Raw genomic sequence first — 18,423 nt, forward strand, 5'->3', positions numbered from 1 at the left:
ACAAAACTTGGGATAATTTAACAGATAAAGACCTGAGAGAATGATTTCTTGTCACAGAGACTAGGAAATCTGCTGTTTACAACCTTTGAAGACAGTCAGTGATGTGTAACCAAGAAACAAATTTGCTGATTTGCTTGAAACGAACTGGTTTATAGCAAGGCTTATTTAACTGAGGGCTTTGGGGAATTGAACATTTTCTTTAAAAAACCATTTTAAACTATAAAAAAGGTAAAGAGAATTTTGTTTATAAAACCTTTTTACAGTTTATTTCCTATCATTAATTTCTTAAAATATATATATATATATAAATGAGGATCTGACTAAATGAATCAGGACGTTAAACGATAAAGTTCCGTCCATGTAAACAAATAAATAATTATTTACAATCTTTGGCAAAATAAAATGAATTTTCATTGATCTCACTTTCTCACACACACTTGCAAGGAAAAAAAAATGAAAAAAGAAATTTAAAAAATCATAAATAATTTACATAGAATAGGAAAATTATCATACAGTCCAAATATTAACATCTACTTCCCCCACACTGATGTCTTTCTCTGACAAAACAAAAAATCCTACACAGACATTACAATCATTACATTTAATGAAGCCACCCTCCCTTTTGCTTGGGACTTGGGTATACAATTTGAAACACCAAAAGTAAGAAATTGAAATATTTAAAAACCTCATGAAGAGGATTTTTGGGGGAAAAAAAAAAAAAAAAGGCAACAAAACAAAATTGAAACAAAAGGAAAAAAGGATTTCATAATATGAACACCATAAAATGTGCAATACAGCCAGCAACTGTGGAATCTTTTCTAATGAATATAGCAACAAAATCTGTTCCAAGGGAGAAAAAGTTGATTCAACATGTAGCTCACTGTGCCCTATAAGAAAGCAGAGGTACTGTATTATTCCATTAGTTAACCCATCTATGAATAAAATTACACCAGCATGTGTTCTGTCTGTGAACGTACCTCATACAATTTAAAAAAAACAAAACAAAATGTTTAACGTGTTTATACTATTGTATATCTGAGTAACTGTTTTATCTGTTTATAATAAACACTGGTATCCCTTCAGCATTATTTACGTTCTATATACAGCAGACATAGGTAACAATACAAAATATTAGAATTAGGATAACTGGATATATGTTAAGGTTCCATTTATAAATTCCTTATTATTTTCCACTTAACATTAAAGCGTACATGAATATAACCCACGAAACTATACTTAAGTGTATACCATGCTTTGACAATATCTACACTTTAAAAAATAGCTTTAAAATATCATTATTTGTGAATGTATTACTGAAGCGTTACATGGCATGCTTTAAAATAAATTATCAGAGAAGGTAGCTTGGTGTGATAATCATAATAAATACTAACAAAATATTTATAAATGGAACCTTAAATTCATATGTTACCAAATTAAGTAATAGTGGCATTGCCACCTTTTCAAAAACCCACATCAGGATTCAGGATGTCAAAGCGCTTTTTGCAGCCCAGGTGGGAAAGCGGTACAGGTTCATTTTGCTCCACATGTTCATGGTATATTATTTATTACAAGGGAATGCAAAATATAATGGAAATGGAACAGCTGGAAATAGTTTTTTGAAAGTCAGACAACACTGACAGCTTTGGATGTTTAAAGGAATCTTCTGTTTCATATGGGAGTTTCTAGTTCAGTTCTGTTTGGCTTGAATTAAGCTTCTACTAGACAACGGTTTAGGTGGCAAATTTGACATTTTTATCAACTAATTTTAGTGGGTGTTATTAAGAGCATCCTTATCAGTGAAATAACATATTTTTGAATCAAGAAATGTTCATAATCTATCTTTAACATCCAACGGCATTTTCATTGTCATTATAGATACTATTGGTGTGGCCCTCCATTACTTTGCTAAAGTTAGACCCAGAGGCTTTGTGCTGCTGAAGCCCATCCTGATCAGAGCAAGGAATTGTCAACAATACACCTAAAAAGTTATTCGAACACATTTTTCCTCACTTAAAGACAATGACTGATAATCATCACCCTTCTCTTTTTCTCCATATATATAAAAATATATAATTACATTTTTAAATGTAAACGTCATTCCTTAGAAAAGACAAATAAACAAACAAACATGTTTTGCTAAGTTTTCACTCTACAAAAGTGTTCTAATGTATCAATCTGCTTTTGCTTCAGTGGTGCGTTGGACGCTCACATTTAGGTTTCATTAGTCCTGGCTGTGAGAAGGCACTTAGGTGGAGGGATGGTTGATGCACCCCGGGCAGCTGGGAGGTACCTGGTGAGTGGAGCACGAGGACAGAGGACAGGAGGTACACAAAAATAGAAACTGGGAGTACCAGGATGTATTGAGGTGTCTAGGTTGCATAGCATTTACAGTACTTTGCTGGTAATGCAGCAACCATTGCTCAAGCATCTGAAAGAAATGGGAAAAAAGATATTAATAGTAGTCGTTTTATTTCATCAGGAAGTTAACCACACAAGAACCGAATTCCATCATGATATAGTATGGGGATGCAGCACAAAGAATCCTGCTCTGCATTTTCCTACAAATGTGAGGACATTTATAGAAAAAGAGGTATCTGCCTATATAGACAGACACACACATACCTGTATGTGCACCTACATATCTAAATGCATACAAAAAAAAATCACAAGAAAATCTGAGAAAGCATTGCTGTGTATCAAAACATTTCAGACAAGGCACTACAGACAGACACACTCATTAAAAATATCTGCTCTCTCCTTTATGCCTCTTGAAAGAGTGGTGATTCAGAGTAGCTCTCTGCCCACAGGGCACACTGAAATAGCCTACAAATAAAAGTGGATATACAGAGAATTTCAAATGCACATCTTGCTCAGAAATTTCTGTCTCATTTTTTCCAGGTGGGTAGTATTAAACATCTGGGTGTTGTTACTCCAGTTGAGATGACTACAGGGCCAAAGGGCATTCATAGTAATTCAATAAAACAAGGTTTCCTCCATGCTATGATATAGCAGATCCTTTTCAGTAACTAGAGGATCCTTTTTGCTTCCACATCTCATGCTTGCTCCCTATGTTGTCAAAGGCTTCAGTATTTTCCAGACATTTTGGGTAACTAACCTCTGCATTCATATTTGAGGTCAGAGAAATAGACCATCTCTTGAGAGAAGACAAAAAGACCTAATCGTCCACCAGCAAAGGTTGTATCATAGATGGGTCCAGAATCGACCATGACTTGTTTCCCTTCATAAACTAAGACTCTGTAAAGAGAAACATAATTTAAGTTAGACAAGGATGATAACACAGTGTCCAGTGCTAAGGGCTGGTAACAATTCCCAGGAACTGAAACAGAATTAATTTTAACAAGGCACCAGAAAATCCAACTTCATTGTAAGGATCACTTCTCATCTCTATCTCACGCCCACCTGGCTGGCAGCCATAGCACATTAATCAGAAGCAGCAGAGCTGTTCCATAAGTGATTTTATGCACACCATCTGCAAAATATTTCCTAATTCTTTATTTAGAACAGTCATGTCTCCTGGAATGAACTATGTCATGTACTAGCATTCACTGATAAGCCCCTGTCCCTGTGAACTCAGAGGTTAGCACAAGACCTTGCCACATCACTTAGCAAAGTTTTCTTTACATTTGTGTGAATGGCTGATTTATTTATCTTGAGGTACAAGGGTCAACATCAGAAATTGGAAGAACCATCCCTTTAGAGTCAAACAAAACATTAACTGGAGACATGCTGAATCTCCATTTCTGACATTTTCAGAGCTTAATCAAAGCTGGAAGGATTTGAACACAAACAGCTAAACTAATAATAAATTGGAAATTGGAAAAGGAGAACTTGGGACTTTTGTTTGTTTGCTTTTGTTTTTTTTTGTGGGTTTTTTTGTGGTTTTTTGTTTGTTTGTTTGTTTGTTTGTGTTTCAGGCTACACCATGGATCCAAAAGACCTCCAAAGACACTTCCTCATTTTCCTTCTTTATCAGATAGACTGCACTTCCTTGAACTTGGATTCTCTACTTCTCATGGGAGACCCTGAGATAGTCAAGGTTCTTAGGCTCTCAGTCTTTTAAAATAGCTTTTGAGACAAATGAGAAATTACTCTATAGCCTGTTAATTAGAGCAATCTCTGGAGGAAGGGATTATGGTTCTGCTTCAGTTGACAATACATCAGTTATACAAAGCAGAATAGCTAAACATGAGGGTGAACACACTTGAGCAGCTTCCTATAACTCAAGGGTTGGAGACAGATATCTACTTAGCCAGAAATGCATATCAAGCATGTGCTCTACCTTGAAGAGTTTTATTTTCTGAAGAGTGCCCAAAGACAAGTATGAAAATGCTCCCTGAAAACACTATTTAAGGGATGGTAAAAAGAACAGCAAAAAAATGACAGGTTTTCATGGTCATGTAACCCTGTTTAATGTCATTCTCAAAACTTCAAGAACCCAAAACACATGGGAAGAGTTTAATAAATTATTCATCCCACAAAGAAAAAAAAAAAAAAGGCAGCTCTAACCATGTTAACACTAAATGGCTATTTCTTTACAAATAAAATGGTTTCATGACTATATTAGTGAAATAATTCTATTTAATTTATTTATTTATTTATTTTCTACAAAAACACACTAAAATGAAGGAATTTAATGTCCTGGACCATAGAATTTGTTAAGCTAGATTAACCTAACGGGATGCTAACTGACATCTGCTTTGTGTGACACTAATTATATTTGACAAAAAAAGATAGAGGTAACAGCAACATGAATGAAAACCTGAAGTTTCCTTTTGACCTGTATCAGTCAATGCTTTGCACTGCAATATTTTGATGCATAAAAGATCCTCTTTTTTTTTTTTTAAGAAAAAGATTACTTAGTTTATACAAATTTGTCTTTCACAGCCAAAGGAAACTCCTCTGCTCATAAGCACAAACAAGAGGTCAGACTCTGTCCCATGGAAAATGTCCTTTACAGCTACAGTAGTTAGTAGAAGATAAAATTGACATGCATAGTTAATGCTCATTCTTTGGAACATCAGATAAACAGCTGGGCTCTAAGAAAAGTCATATGCCACAGCTCCTTGCTGTGTGCATCACAGATGTGCTCATGGCTTCTGCTGCAGTATCTCGTATAAGCCACTATGGGAGACAGGATGCTGAAGTAGACAGGCCATTGGCCTACTTCCCTGTGGCAATTCTGATGTTTCTAATTAGTTTCATTCATTCACATTCCAGAGGCTGGGGAGGAATCTCATCTTCTAATCTTGCTTTAAGTTTTGGTCAGGAATTTTTGGTGCCTTTACAGCAGAGCTATTGAGAAATAATTTTATTTTTCCTTTAATTTAAAAATATTTAGCTGATGTAAATATTGAACCACCCAGACTAAACTAAATCCATATGAAAAGCCGAAAAAACCTTATTCTAAAGGTAACAAAATGTCCCCAAAATATTGGAAAAACACTGTCACATACGTCTCACCATTATCAGAACTAACAAAGAAACTGCTAACACAGCTTTTACGTCAGAGACAACAATTTTGCAACTAGAAAATAGAGAGGTGCAGAAACATTTCTTACTTTATTAATCCCGTTTTAGGCCTATGAATCAAATGCCACCTGTAAGCAGTATAATCTTTCCAGCCAATGTTCTTGGGATCATGCCACAAAGTGCGCACCTACAGGAGGAATATAAATGCCTTATTAGAAACAGACTGTGCTCCAGTAACTGCACATTCACTACAGTAGCCATAGATTCAGTTAAAACTTATTTGCTACACAGGCATGAACCTGAAAATAGTGTTTAACCTTTGATGATCATGATGATCACCAAATGATCATCAAACCTATTTTACAGGGCAACAGTAATGAAAATTTCTGTCTTAAATTGTTGATCGGTTACCCATCTGTAGTTTCATAGCTGGAGTCACTGAAGACCATTTCAACATTGAACTTGACTTCCCTTGGGAAGTGCTGCCTGTTTGCACATACAAACCCACGCTGCCGAAGTCAATACTACTTTTCCACGCTGTAGGAGTGCCTCCACCTAAGGAGGGGGACTGCAGCTTGCAACAGATGTTACTGCCTGTGGCTTGCTCCTTGCAATCTCTTGCACTCATTTAAGGTTCTTTTCCTTCAAGGAGCTCAAACTGCAAAACTCCTATCCACATGTGAAGCCCCACCAGCTTCATTTCTAAAAGGCACGAGTTTCTTCCATGGCTGGGCCCTATTTGAAACAGCAGCAGTTTTTCTCTCTCTTTGTTTTCATTTCTTTTCTCTTTGGCTGTCACTGGTTACTGAACTCTAAACCATGTATAATTCAAATGAGCTGGAATGCCAAAGAAGTAAGTGCCAATATAGAGATTCACAAAGGATTTGTGGATAACCGAGACCTCTAACTCCTTTTTCTTTGGACCACACCACATCTTCCCTTTCATATGTGTAATTTTTTCCATTCGTAATTTTTTACACATGTGATGTTTTCTTTGAAACACAATACAAATGTCATTATTGACATTAGTAACATGGGAATTTAAGAAAATCTGATAAACATCTGTGAAAACTGAGGTGTGAAAGGAAATTCTTTTCGAGACACCTCCCTTTTTAAAAAAATATTAGTCAGGCATCGTTGGCCTGAGCTTTTAAATCTCTCACCTGTCCAGGGGTGTTTCCTGTGTGCCACAGCGCATTTCTCAAGTGTTCACCAGCACCAGTTGTTGAATTCACTACTTTGAGTGACACACCAGAATAGCCATAAGCCCTGGTGGGTTTGTCCTCCCAGTAGGTCTGAGTCACCTGCTTCCACATCAGAACATAAAACCGACTGCTGGACTGGTAGCCAAACACAAAGCCGGCATAGTCATCATCGCGGTCTGTGTTAACATAGAATGTCCCACTAAAGTCAACGGAGCTGAACTCATCATAGCCTGCAAGAGGACAGAAGAGACAAACCATTAAGTTAAAACACTGGGTCCCAGATCTAGCCTGAGTTTTACCAGGTGTCATAAACTAGCTTTTTCTGTTTCCTTTCCTGCAGGATAGGAGGTAATGAAACTTGCCTACCTATGGCATAGAGGCTTCTGGAGAGAAATAAGTTGTTTACAAGTGATGTTGAAGACAGCAGGCACTATACTTATATCAGGTTCTTCAATGGGGTATTTTGTATGTGTCACAGTAAGAGATTAAATGAATGGTCAAAGGCAAACCGCATTAAGCTGGTTTTAATTTGAGCAAATATACTATGCCCATGTGTCAGTCCAAAGCTTGCAGCACAAAAAAGGTGTGTATGCATACTTTTTTTTTTCCTTTCCTTATCACCAGCTCATTGGTTACTTTTCCAAAGATGATGGCTGACATATGATACTCACCTACAGCTATTCCAGGATCAGAGTTGGCAGTCTGCACCAGTTCCTTGCCTTGGTGGCGAATAACCCAGTTGGGATCAATCTGAGCTGTTCCCTTGGGGTCCAGGGGGACCATCTGGAACTTTCTGAAATCAGTTTCACTGATGGCATTGTTTTCAGGGCATACATCATAAATATCTGGGACACTGTCATTGTCAAAGTCATCTTTGCAAATATCACCTCTACCATCACCTATAAGAAATGTAAATAAGCAAATGCAACTTTTAGCAATTTATTCAGTCTTCCTAAAAGCTCTACCAGTGACAGAAGAAATTTATGATACATATGAGTATGTTATTCTCTTGTTTCTCAAAGAACGCTCCAAATGACTCCAAAGAAGGCTTCAGTCCTGAATGTCCATTTGAATTGTTGCTGGTAATGACTATAAGAAGTCATCAACTTAAATCAGGGCCAAAATAGTCTGGCCCCAGTCTATACATTGCTTTAGAATCAGGGTGAGATAAGCTGGAAGTTTGCTATGTGGATGTAATTCACTAATGCTTGTATTACATTTTCAGTTTGATTTGTCCCAGATGTGGACACAACACCAGATTTTAATATGTGGATACAACACCACATTTTAATATGTGCAGTGAATTAATTCAAACAATAGAATTAAAATCTGTATCTTTCTGCATGTTACTAAATCCTTATATACTACTGAAGATATTAAACTTTTTTGAGACAATTTTATCATTGTCTCAAGATTCCTTCATGAACATTCCATCTAAGGTGCTTCAGATTGCAAAAGCACCACCTCTATATCAAAAGAAAGTGGGGACAATATTGCAGTAAAATATGCAAACATGTTTAGTGACACTTTCACTAACGGGTTGGATAATTTGTCTTAGAAAAATTTAGCACTTCAAAAACTGTAAGAAAATAGAAAGAAGCACTGTATCCAACAGTACTGGCCTTGGAGGAATGGAAATATTAAGTTTTGTTATATGAATCACATGAAGGTTTCTAGAGACCCTAAAAATACATACACACAGCTCAACTACAGTTGTGCTTCTGTTCAATGCTTCTACTATGATCAATATTTTTTTTTAAATTAAAAATTATTCCCTTAATTTATTCATAACATTGGTAGAAACCAGATGTGACTTGCCTTGAATAGCAGCTGGTAAAAGGAGGCATATAAAAAAAAAATCTATTTGTCAATGCCACTGCTATTCAGTGTTATTCAGAGGCATACAATAGTACAAACACTTGAAAATAAAGTAGAAAAACTTGGCTAGACAAGTATAGAAAAAATTCACAAATGGTTCTGACTTTTACAACACAAACCACTGGATATTACACTGGGTACTAATGTAAAACCAGAACTGTCAGCTAATTTGTTTCTACCCTCATGTAGCATCAACTTTTGTGTGTGCATGTATGTGTGTTTGTGACCGCTCTAAAAACATGGGAATTAACACAATGGGAAACAGCAATGATTCAGCTCATTCAACACTGACCTCCTACTAGGTGCTTCACAGACAAATGGAAAGCTATATTACTATGCCAAATCAACACAGTATTATACAACTATGAAGCTTTCAGAGAGAATGAGTTAATGAGTTTTAGGCAACAGGAAAAAAAAAAAAAAAAAGGTAATTTAGTAATTTGAAAAAGCTGAAGCACCTAATGTCTCAAAGACTTCCTGCAGGTCACATATGTGGTAAAATGGTCCCATTTTCCAACCTAGCTATCAGCCTTGGAGGACTCCAAATCCTGACCAGCTGTGTGTTCCTGCACCCGTTTGCCTTAGTGCTTATTGGAGAAAAGAGAATGAAATTCCAATTTTATTTCCTTCAGCAATATCAAAGAGGTAATTCTCGAGTCACAGGAGAATCTAATTATTCACTGAAAGTCCTGCTGACGTTCATTTGGTACTGAGCTGCTGCGGACAACATTGATTCCCTGTCAAGGAAAGTTATAAAGCATTTGTTTACTCAGCCACGTCCAAGAGCTCTCTCCAGGGCTTCATCTTTATATGCTATAGCTCACATCTTCAAGAGCGTGGGAGCATCTTTTGGCTTTATTTATTGCTTTGCCAAGATTTCTGTTGGACCTACCACTAATGACACTGATGAGCTGGCTCAACTGTTCAAATTTACATTTTTTGTGAATCCTTACTCAAAAACATAAATGTAGTTTCCCTTGCAAGATGCAGGTGACAGAGAACTATAGCAATCTATCCCAGTTTGGGGGCACCCCTATTCTGGAATATTTCTGAAATCAAGGGACTATTCCAGAGATTGGCAAGTACAAAGAAACTTTGAATATGCAATTGGACTGAGGGGTTAAGTAACTTAAGATCTACTACTGACTACCAACCAGAAACTTCCTACTACCTGTAGTTGTCTTACCAGGAAATCAATCGGGCCACAGGATTTTATCTTTCTAAACATACATAAAACTCAAACCAGAAATTGCTCACCTGTATTTATTGCAAGGGCCATTACTTATAGACATATTATGGCAGTTTTCAAAGGATCATAAATGTTTTCTGGATTACATTGATGATCATGAAACTATCACTATTTCATTATTAAAATAGTGCCAAGCATACAGAAGGACTGTTTGAGAGTGATCAGCAACATTTTACCACAGAACTGGAGAAAAGAACAATTATATATTGACTTTTTAAACTCCGACATGTACCTCATCAAGACATATTTAAAGCTATTTAGAAAGCAAATTTGAGAAAGGCTGTTCAGAAAACTTTTTTACAAAAATAGCTAAAAACTAATAACAGTTTTAGACTTCAGGAGCCTGAAGAAACAGTCTGTTTTTCAAAATAAAACAGAGCAGCAAACCATATTTTTTCCATTTTAATTTTCAGAAGGTAACTTGTTTTGAAAGTAAAGCAGCTCTTTTTTCTTTTTTTGAAGACAATTGAAATTCAAGCTATTCAAAGTATTTTCCCAGATTTGTAATATTTCAATTCAAAGTGAAAATCAGAAGTATAAATTTGTTAAAAGTGTTCTTCTATAAATAAACATGTGCATGTTTGAGACTCTGTCAAAGATGCTTTCTAATGCTCTAATCCTGGACCAAACTGGCCAGTTCAGTTCCACTGAAGTTCATGGTGTCTCAAATGTCAAAAGAAGTTCAGTTTGACATAAAGTCTTTCTTTTCATCACACATAAAGACTCCAAGATTAGAATTGGATACCAAGGACTAAATTAAGTTAATATGACATTATTCTTACCATCAGAGTCCTCCTGCTCAGGGTTGTATCTGAGGCGACAATTGTCTCTGTCATCTGGGACACCATCATTGTCATCATCAGGATCACAGGCATCTCCTTTACCATCTTTATCATGGTCAGCCTGATTAGCATTTGGGATGTAAGGGCAATTATCCTGATTGTTCTGGTGGCCATCTTCATCTATGTCTTCATTGTTGTCACACTGGTCACCAACAAGGTCATTGTCTGCATCAGTCTACCCCCAAAAAATTTAAAAAGTAAAGTTATTATTGTTACTTAACACAAAAGTATGGACAGCCTGGTACTTAATTTCTAAACATTTCTCTTCAAGAAATTCTCTGGAGACAAGTGATAGCATGACGACAACGGTGCTTAAGGCAGAAATGTTACATCAAACTAGTATGGCTACTTATTCTCCTATCAGTGTGTAAGATCTGGCGCCCAAGACATTTCGAAGGCACATCTTTGGCCACAATCTTCATTGCACTAATTTCAGAGATCACAGGGGAGCATCAGTCTGGGCAGCACATTTTCTGATTGCTTCTGTATACTTGATATTACTTATCTGCACATGGACCAACAAACTCTGACATAACAAATGCAGCTCTGAGGCTGTACCCACTTGCCATGGGGCAAGAAAGCAGTTCACCAAAGGCTTGAAGATGGTTTAAAGGTATCATCACTCTACTTCCCTTTCATTGGACACAGAGATCTCACAACTCAAGATGTGAAAATGAGTAATGCAGATCCACATCTGCAGTTCAACAGTAAACAGGAACTAAGGCCAATCCCTGTGTTCTTTTATCTACCCGTGTTCTGATGTTACTATTAAGGAAACTATCTCTAACATTTACCTGGTCTGGGTTATGCATCAATGGACAATTGTCACACTGATCACCAACTCCATCACCATCTGTATCACTCTGGTCTGTGTTATAGACGTAAGGACAATTATCTCGTTCATTAAAAATGTCTATGGGAGAAAAAACAACACAAGATTGAAGAAACCAGAATGATAAAACATCAAGCACAGACAGTCATAGACTGTAGGAGTCATCAGTAAAGAAGCAAGGCTCTTAAAGGGTTCATAGGTTTTCTGATTGGTACATTATTACTACAACATGAAATACTGAAAAGACTAAAATTAGAAAAAGAAATGATGGTATCAATTCCACTTTTCTTGCTATGATAAAGTCTTCCATATGTATTTTCCTAAGGAATTTAGCTAGAGTGAGGGCCGGTCATGTCTTAAGAATTTAGCCCTTTTACATAGAATAACAGATAAAGGGGTGGAGTATTTTTCTTTTTAGATAATTTGATTTGGATTTTCTTCCCACACTCTAAGAAATGACACAGAACACACAACTATATCACAGTTTTGTACAGGAGAAGAGTTTTGTATAGAAACAACTGCATTAATGTTCAGTTGTCTTACCACTAAATAATTTAATTTTACCCGAACATGTGCACCATTTATTGTACAGCATGCCAAATTTTCAAAATAAACAGTTCCTCCTTAGGAAACTTTATTATACAACAAACAATCTCTGTAAAAAATTATAATATGTTGAAAAGAAACAAAATCCAGACATGTTGGCATATCTGTTTGGAAATGATACAAGGACTCTTTCCTTCATTATATGATCCCTGGATATTCACATAATCTTTCAGCCAATAACATATTATACTTTTTTCTTCAAATGCAGAACTACTATGAGTACGACTAAGAACCTGATAATCAGAAGGATGAGAGGACTTCAAAATGTTCAGAAGTTCAAGTCAGATAATCATCCAAAAGTTTAAAATGCTACTTAAGAAAATACAAAACTAGATTTCTTCAACTTCTAGTACTTGTGGATCTCATAAATTTGAAATGCTGCAGGGATGTGATTTTTTAAAGACATTTAAGTGCTTTTACCACTCCTTAATTCTGATCAAATTTGGGTCATATAGGCATGTACTGGAAGATGAAATCAACGCTTTTAATAATATTTTAAGACATAAAATATGTGTGTTTGGATTACTGTGGGCTTTCCATTATGTTCATAGAAAAGCAGATTAATTTTCTACAGATGTTGTCTTAACTGCATGGATGTTCTGATGTTCTTTTCCCTCCCTAAAAAGGAAAAAAAAAAAGTCAACAGAAGTGTTATATTAGACCTTGATTACTTTGGAACACAGATGAAGGAAAGATTTTTTTTTTTTTTTGCTTTGTTTTTTTAAGATTACACTGATAAAAAGTTGCTGTGCTTTATTCTTCAATACTGTAGTCCATTAGGAATTTTATGCAACTATACTACACAGGAGTGATAAACGTTGGTCTTCTGTTTCTCGTCCTGCCTTTTTGAGCCTAGACCCAATTTTATTCCACATATAAAACAAGGTAGCCTGTCATACTGGACATAAATCAAAGCGTATTTGTGGAACAGCACTTAATTCTCAAAACTGAAAGCATACCATCGCCATCAATGTCCACAGCACATGAGTCACCCTCCCCATTATTATCTGTGTCAATCTGCGCAGGGTTGTGCACATATGGGCAATTATCACAGCGGTCACCAACTTCGTCCTTGTCATAATCAAATTGACGAGGGTTGAACAAAAGAGGGCAATTGTCCTAGTAAGAATAAATAGAAGATTTCAAGATACGAATCACAACTCACGTTTGCATACTATGAAGTGGTATCTCTTCTCATTCACCTCAGACAAAGGCCAAAAATAAAAATATTAATCCATTAGTTTTTCAATGGACAAGCTGTACCTACACTGAAGATTTTGGTGGTAGCAGGTTGGCATCTGGAAAGCCTGGCTCATTGTGTGATTTTGTGGTTTTGTACAAGGCATGCATGAAAAATGTGTTCTGTATCTCACTAGGAAAGCAACATGCATTTTAAATTGGATCTGTACTCAGATATTTTAAGGTAAGCGTATCACTGGTACATGCATTTTTTTCAAAAAAACAGAATGTGTTGCACAATCAGGCCAACTTCAGCTGCATATTACATTTTTTGGAAAAAAACAAGAATTATTACTCTGACTTTTTCAATCTAGTATCAATATTCTCACTTTTAAACCACATACTTTGATTTTTCAATTTAAACAAAGATTGATGATAATAAAACATGAAAAGTTTCATAAAAAAATGTTAAAATGAAATACTCCTATTCACTGAAAATATTTTTTTCTCTGAGACAACTCCTTTTAGTGGAATTTGGAAAATTTCATTTCACTTTAGTCCCTAATTTGAAAGTCTGCCAAAACAAGAATTCTTATGTTTCACACATTCCCAAATCACACATGGACTTTTGCACAGGCATGAGGAAGCACTCAGTGTGGAAAGCAAAGAAGAACGAAACCAAACCAAAGCAGTGGGAGTGAAGGCTACATCAGCATCGTGGAATCTGAAGGGAGGTCATATGGAAAAAATCTCTGTGAACTACTTTTCCGCTGCTAAAACAAAACCCATTTACTGGGAAATTTTTAGCACATTTTAAATTCCTCAGAAATACACTTTATGTACCCAAAGACAAGATATGGAGGCAAGCCAAAATTTTATACTGATCATAAACCAACTTTTGGCTACAATTTTTTAAATATATGTACTAAATCATATTATTTTATCAAATGATTGTTTGGAGTTTTATATATTCCAAATAGAGGCTCCATGAACACAGTTCTAACCCAGCTTTAACCGTCTGAAGCTCTAGAGCATCTAGGCTCCCTCTGAAGGGAACAAGGAGGAGCAGTAAATTCCTAACATGAATTCATTTATCCTGAACATGTTCAGAAAAGGCAGGATGAAGCCCACTCTTGAGATGCCTTTGTCCCTTTGCTGAATGTACAGGGAGAAGAGATTTAGACTAACTGCCTACCTTTTGATTCTGCAGGTAAATGAATCTCAGTCTTGTGGGGAGATCTGAAGGAGCAAAGCATGAACCAGGCAAGGTACTTTCCTCCTGTCATTTTCCCTTGATGCTGGCTGCGTGTTTATAGTTATAATTATTCACGATATCTTCTTTCAACATACCTCAGATCTAATATTTACCAGCTTTTCAAATACAATGGACATATCATTCTTCCATTGTAAAATAAAAAGTCCAATACCATTTTCCATTAAACTGTTTTCATGCACACAACGGATGCCAGAACCAATTCAGAGAACAGAATTCAGTCCCAGGTTCCCTGGGCTGTTTTGCTCTGCACAGTGCTACTCTCCATTGACACCACACAGCTGTACTCTGCACCAGATATCATTCAAGGAAGGCAGAGCAAAATAACTCAGCTGAAGCTACGAACAATAAAGCTCTCATCTATTGTAATGTTTTTCCTTAAAAACAGATGTTTAGGTCAACTGTACTGAAAACACAGAAATGCATCTTACTTTATCATCTTCAACACCATCATTGTCATCATCCTCATCACAAGCATCTCCTTTGCCATCTTTATCAAAGTCTTCTTGGCCAGAGTTAGGCAGAAGGGGGCAGTTATCCTGGCCAAAATAAATCAATATATTATGTCTACATTATGTCAGAATGACTTGCTTGGGTAGAAAAGTAGATATGGTACACCAGAGACTATAAAACAAGAACAACCAGTCACAAATTCTTTTTAAAGTGCCTGTTTGTTTGCTGCCAAAGATAGTAGTTCATTTGCTGCTTTCATATTGTAAAGTAAGTAAAATGCATCTGCAAATCATTCTGTTTCCCAGTTCTCCTTCCATTAAAGGGATGTTTCCAGTAAATTTGTGATGAAACTATCTAGCAGAGAACAAACACACCACACGCACACACGTGCAACCTTACATCAACTTTTTATAGACAACTCATGAAGTATGTTTGAATGTTACATATAAAATGAACAGGTTTGGTTGCCAGAAAAATAAAGATACAAGCCAGAAGGTGGTCTTCAGAAATAGTTGTTCATATGAAAAGTTACTGGAATGATGTAGTACATAGCAATGAAGGGGAACAGTGTAAGAAAGGGTATTGAAAAATATGTCTTTATACCGTTCTGCAAAACAGTGCCTTTGCACTTCCATGCTCCCTTGGCTTTGAAAATAAAACATATTTCACAGTGTCTGCTACAAAGTGAGCATGTTGCAACAGTCAAAGCTTAATGAAAGCAACCATCAGCTTGATGCTGAAAAGTGTTATTCACAACTACTTAGGAAAAAAGGAGAGAAAATTTGGTTATGTCATGGCATGTTTATCAACCTTTCTTTACTTACCTTCATGCAATGGTATGTTGCATTAGCAGCACAGACCAGGTTATTATTAGGCCAGCCATCCAAATCTGAATCTTCACCACAGATGCGGCCATCGCCAGCATAACCTGTCCTACATTCACATTTGTACATCGGATCACTGAAATGGCCCAGATAGATGCACTCTGCAGACTTATGGCAGCTGTGTGTCTTGTCCTTGCATGGATTCTCAGGTTCACAGACCTGTAACAGAGCATCCTCATTGAAACCTGATGATACAGCCAGCTGTGTGTGCTTCAACTTTGTCAAAAACAGGACAACTAGTTAGATTCCTAAAGACAGGAACTTTGTTCTAATTGTGGTTAGTAAGTAATACTGCTCTGTCAGTTCACAACTCCAAACAATGTGTACAATAAAAATAATTAAAATAAAGCACAGGAAAAATTGGACATTATTCAAAAAACAATTAAAGTGATTAACATTTTCAAAACTCTGCTTTCTTCCAGATGTCAGTAATTCCCAGAAGTTACCTGCAACAGAAAGTAGACTGTAGTCCCCTCTTTCCTTTAGTGTTCTGCCTGTCAGTATGCAAGGACTATCGTATTTTCTTAAATCAAAGAGACCCTAATGAAATCCCAAGTTCCCTTCAAGTAAGTTTTTGTTCCCACTTTCTTACAACTTTGCTTATTTCCTTTGACAGTATCTGAGGATCTTACACAGAGACTTCACATGTTGAGCTAACCACAGATTGATTCAACAGCAAAAAAGAGAAGGCATCCCATGATATCCATTTTAATGTTTTTGTCTTGTCTATCAAACCATAGTCTTCAATATCACTTCCAATTCCTTCTGTCTTCAATGCTGATAAGTGTTGGTTGAATGGAATTTAGGGAGTGAGAACTTCAGACACATGTCTGATGACACCCACATTAACAGCATTATATCTATGGAGAGAACAATCTTGATTTCTCAGTTTCCAATCCCCAGATTAGGTATATGCACCTGAAGAAAGGAGTGCAAAGCAGAGGGATGCTTGCTCCTGGCATTTTACGTTCATTTGGTGCAACAGGGCAGATGTCTAGAGAGAATAAAACCCTTAAAAAAAAGCAACCCCAAATTCAGCATCTGTTACTTGAACCAAAAATAGCCTGTAAAAGCAGTTATCTGTTTCAGATTATTTTTGTTTGGTACCCAAGTTTATCACATGGTTTCATTCACAGATATTTTCAGGTGAGAATTACTCAATTTCAAAGACACCAAATTCTCTTTGACATCACATACTTGCTTCTCTGTCTTGGCAATTTCCAGCCCTACCCCATAGGGCTGACTTCCTTTATAGCGTGGAGGACATGGCAAGCAGTGGAAACCTGGATTTGTGTTGACACAGCGATGGACCTGATTCACCTTAAAGCAAACATCTGACACAGCTATACACTGCAGGAAAAGAAAGAGAGAACAAACCAATTAGATGGCTGTTTAATTCCCAAATAATGAAAACTTCACAGTGATTTCTTAATGCTAATAGAAACAAAGTCAATACCTCATCAAGATCCTCACAGATGGTACCATTGCCAAGGTAACCTGCTGGGCATGGCCCACATGACCACGACCCATCTGGGTAACTGTTGCATTCTGCTCCAGGAAAGCAAGGATTTGACAAACATCCATCTGGCAAAGACACATAAGAGTGTAAATCAAGTTAGGAGCATAAAAGGCATGTAAAACTTCATTTAAGAAATGTGTATTCTTTGTTCACTAGCTTAAATAACATCTGATGCAACAGACTCTTATAAAAAGCCTTAGAATTAGGGTTATTAAATGTATTTAATATCCTATTGATTCAATATGAAAGTATTAGAGATTTATGCATCCAGTTGTATAAATGACAGCAGATTGAAACCCTGTTCAAAAAACACATTCATATTCAGAAGTCAGTATTAAGAATATATATAAAATCCCACTGATCTAAACAGCACCCAAAATAGTTAAATTTATTTTCCTGAAACAGAGGTATAATTAGTAGATTTCCATAGTGTCAAATCATAATTATCCATTAAAGAAATAACAGCAATAGTAATTACTCAGAGTGAATAAAGAATGACTAAATACCAACCAATTGGGCAATCCTTCTTATTGCACATGTCATGTTGCTTGATATCTCCCACACATGGCTTTCCTCCATACTGTGGCTCTGGACTGTTACAGAGGCGAGACCTCTCGCGAATTCCTCCTCCACAGGTAACAGTGCAGGCAGACCATGGAGACCAAGGACCCCACTGGCCATTCACTAGGTTATGCAGAAGAGAGGAGAAGAGCATCACAGGCAATTTACTGGAGACATTTGGTGCCAATGACAACAATCCTTTCTTCAGATCCTGCTCTGGGGACAGTTTCTCACTACACATACAGGAAGAAAGATGCTGGCAAAGCCTTACACTGAGATAGCAATATTTCAGAAACAAACAAACAAATAAAAAATACCCAACTGCTTTATAGGCATTTTTAGTCGATAATTTAAAATAACACGCCGTGCCCGCTGGCATGGTGTATTTCCATTTAAGCTGCTTGATCAGAACAAGTACTGTGCCTTCAAAGCTCCCTACTAAGCTTTAATTT

At 36.6% G+C, this 18,423-nt stretch overlaps 1 protein-coding gene across 2 annotated transcripts in view; it reads right to left on the minus strand.

Annotated features, from left to right (window-relative positions):
* Positions 1 to 238: 238 nt before the first annotated feature.
* The window catches only part of THBS2 (thrombospondin 2), a 31,598-nt gene continuing 13,413 nt past the window's right edge, over positions 239 to 18,423 (minus strand). Inside the window, exons 10-22 of one of the 2 annotated variants that reach the window (XM_065057683.1) lie at positions 17,921 to 18,094; positions 17,348 to 17,475; positions 17,089 to 17,241; positions 15,832 to 16,050; positions 14,986 to 15,093; positions 13,062 to 13,221; positions 11,459 to 11,577; positions 10,605 to 10,839; positions 7,367 to 7,594; positions 6,654 to 6,925; positions 5,580 to 5,677; positions 3,116 to 3,255; positions 239 to 2,428 (exon numbers count right to left, since the gene is read on the minus strand). In XM_065057683.1, the coding sequence (XP_064913755.1) occupies positions 2,421 to 2,428; positions 3,116 to 3,255; positions 5,580 to 5,677; positions 6,654 to 6,925; positions 7,367 to 7,594; positions 10,605 to 10,839; positions 11,459 to 11,577; positions 13,062 to 13,221; positions 14,986 to 15,093; positions 15,832 to 16,050; positions 17,089 to 17,241; positions 17,348 to 17,475; positions 17,921 to 18,094 (2,042 nt within the window). In that variant the 3' untranslated portion in view covers positions 239 to 2,420. The remainder of the gene's footprint in view (positions 2,429 to 3,115; positions 3,256 to 5,579; positions 5,678 to 6,653; positions 6,926 to 7,366; positions 7,595 to 10,604; positions 10,840 to 11,458; positions 11,578 to 13,061; positions 13,222 to 14,985; positions 15,094 to 15,831; positions 16,051 to 17,088; positions 17,242 to 17,347; positions 17,476 to 17,920; positions 18,095 to 18,423) is intronic. The other variant, XM_013369082.3, reaches the window with a different exon arrangement.

This window comes from Columba livia, chromosome 3 (genome assembly GCF_036013475.1).
Source record: "Columba livia isolate bColLiv1 breed racing homer chromosome 3, bColLiv1.pat.W.v2, whole genome shotgun sequence".
Lineage (NCBI taxonomy): Eukaryota > Metazoa > Chordata > Aves > Columbiformes > Columbidae > Columba > Columba livia.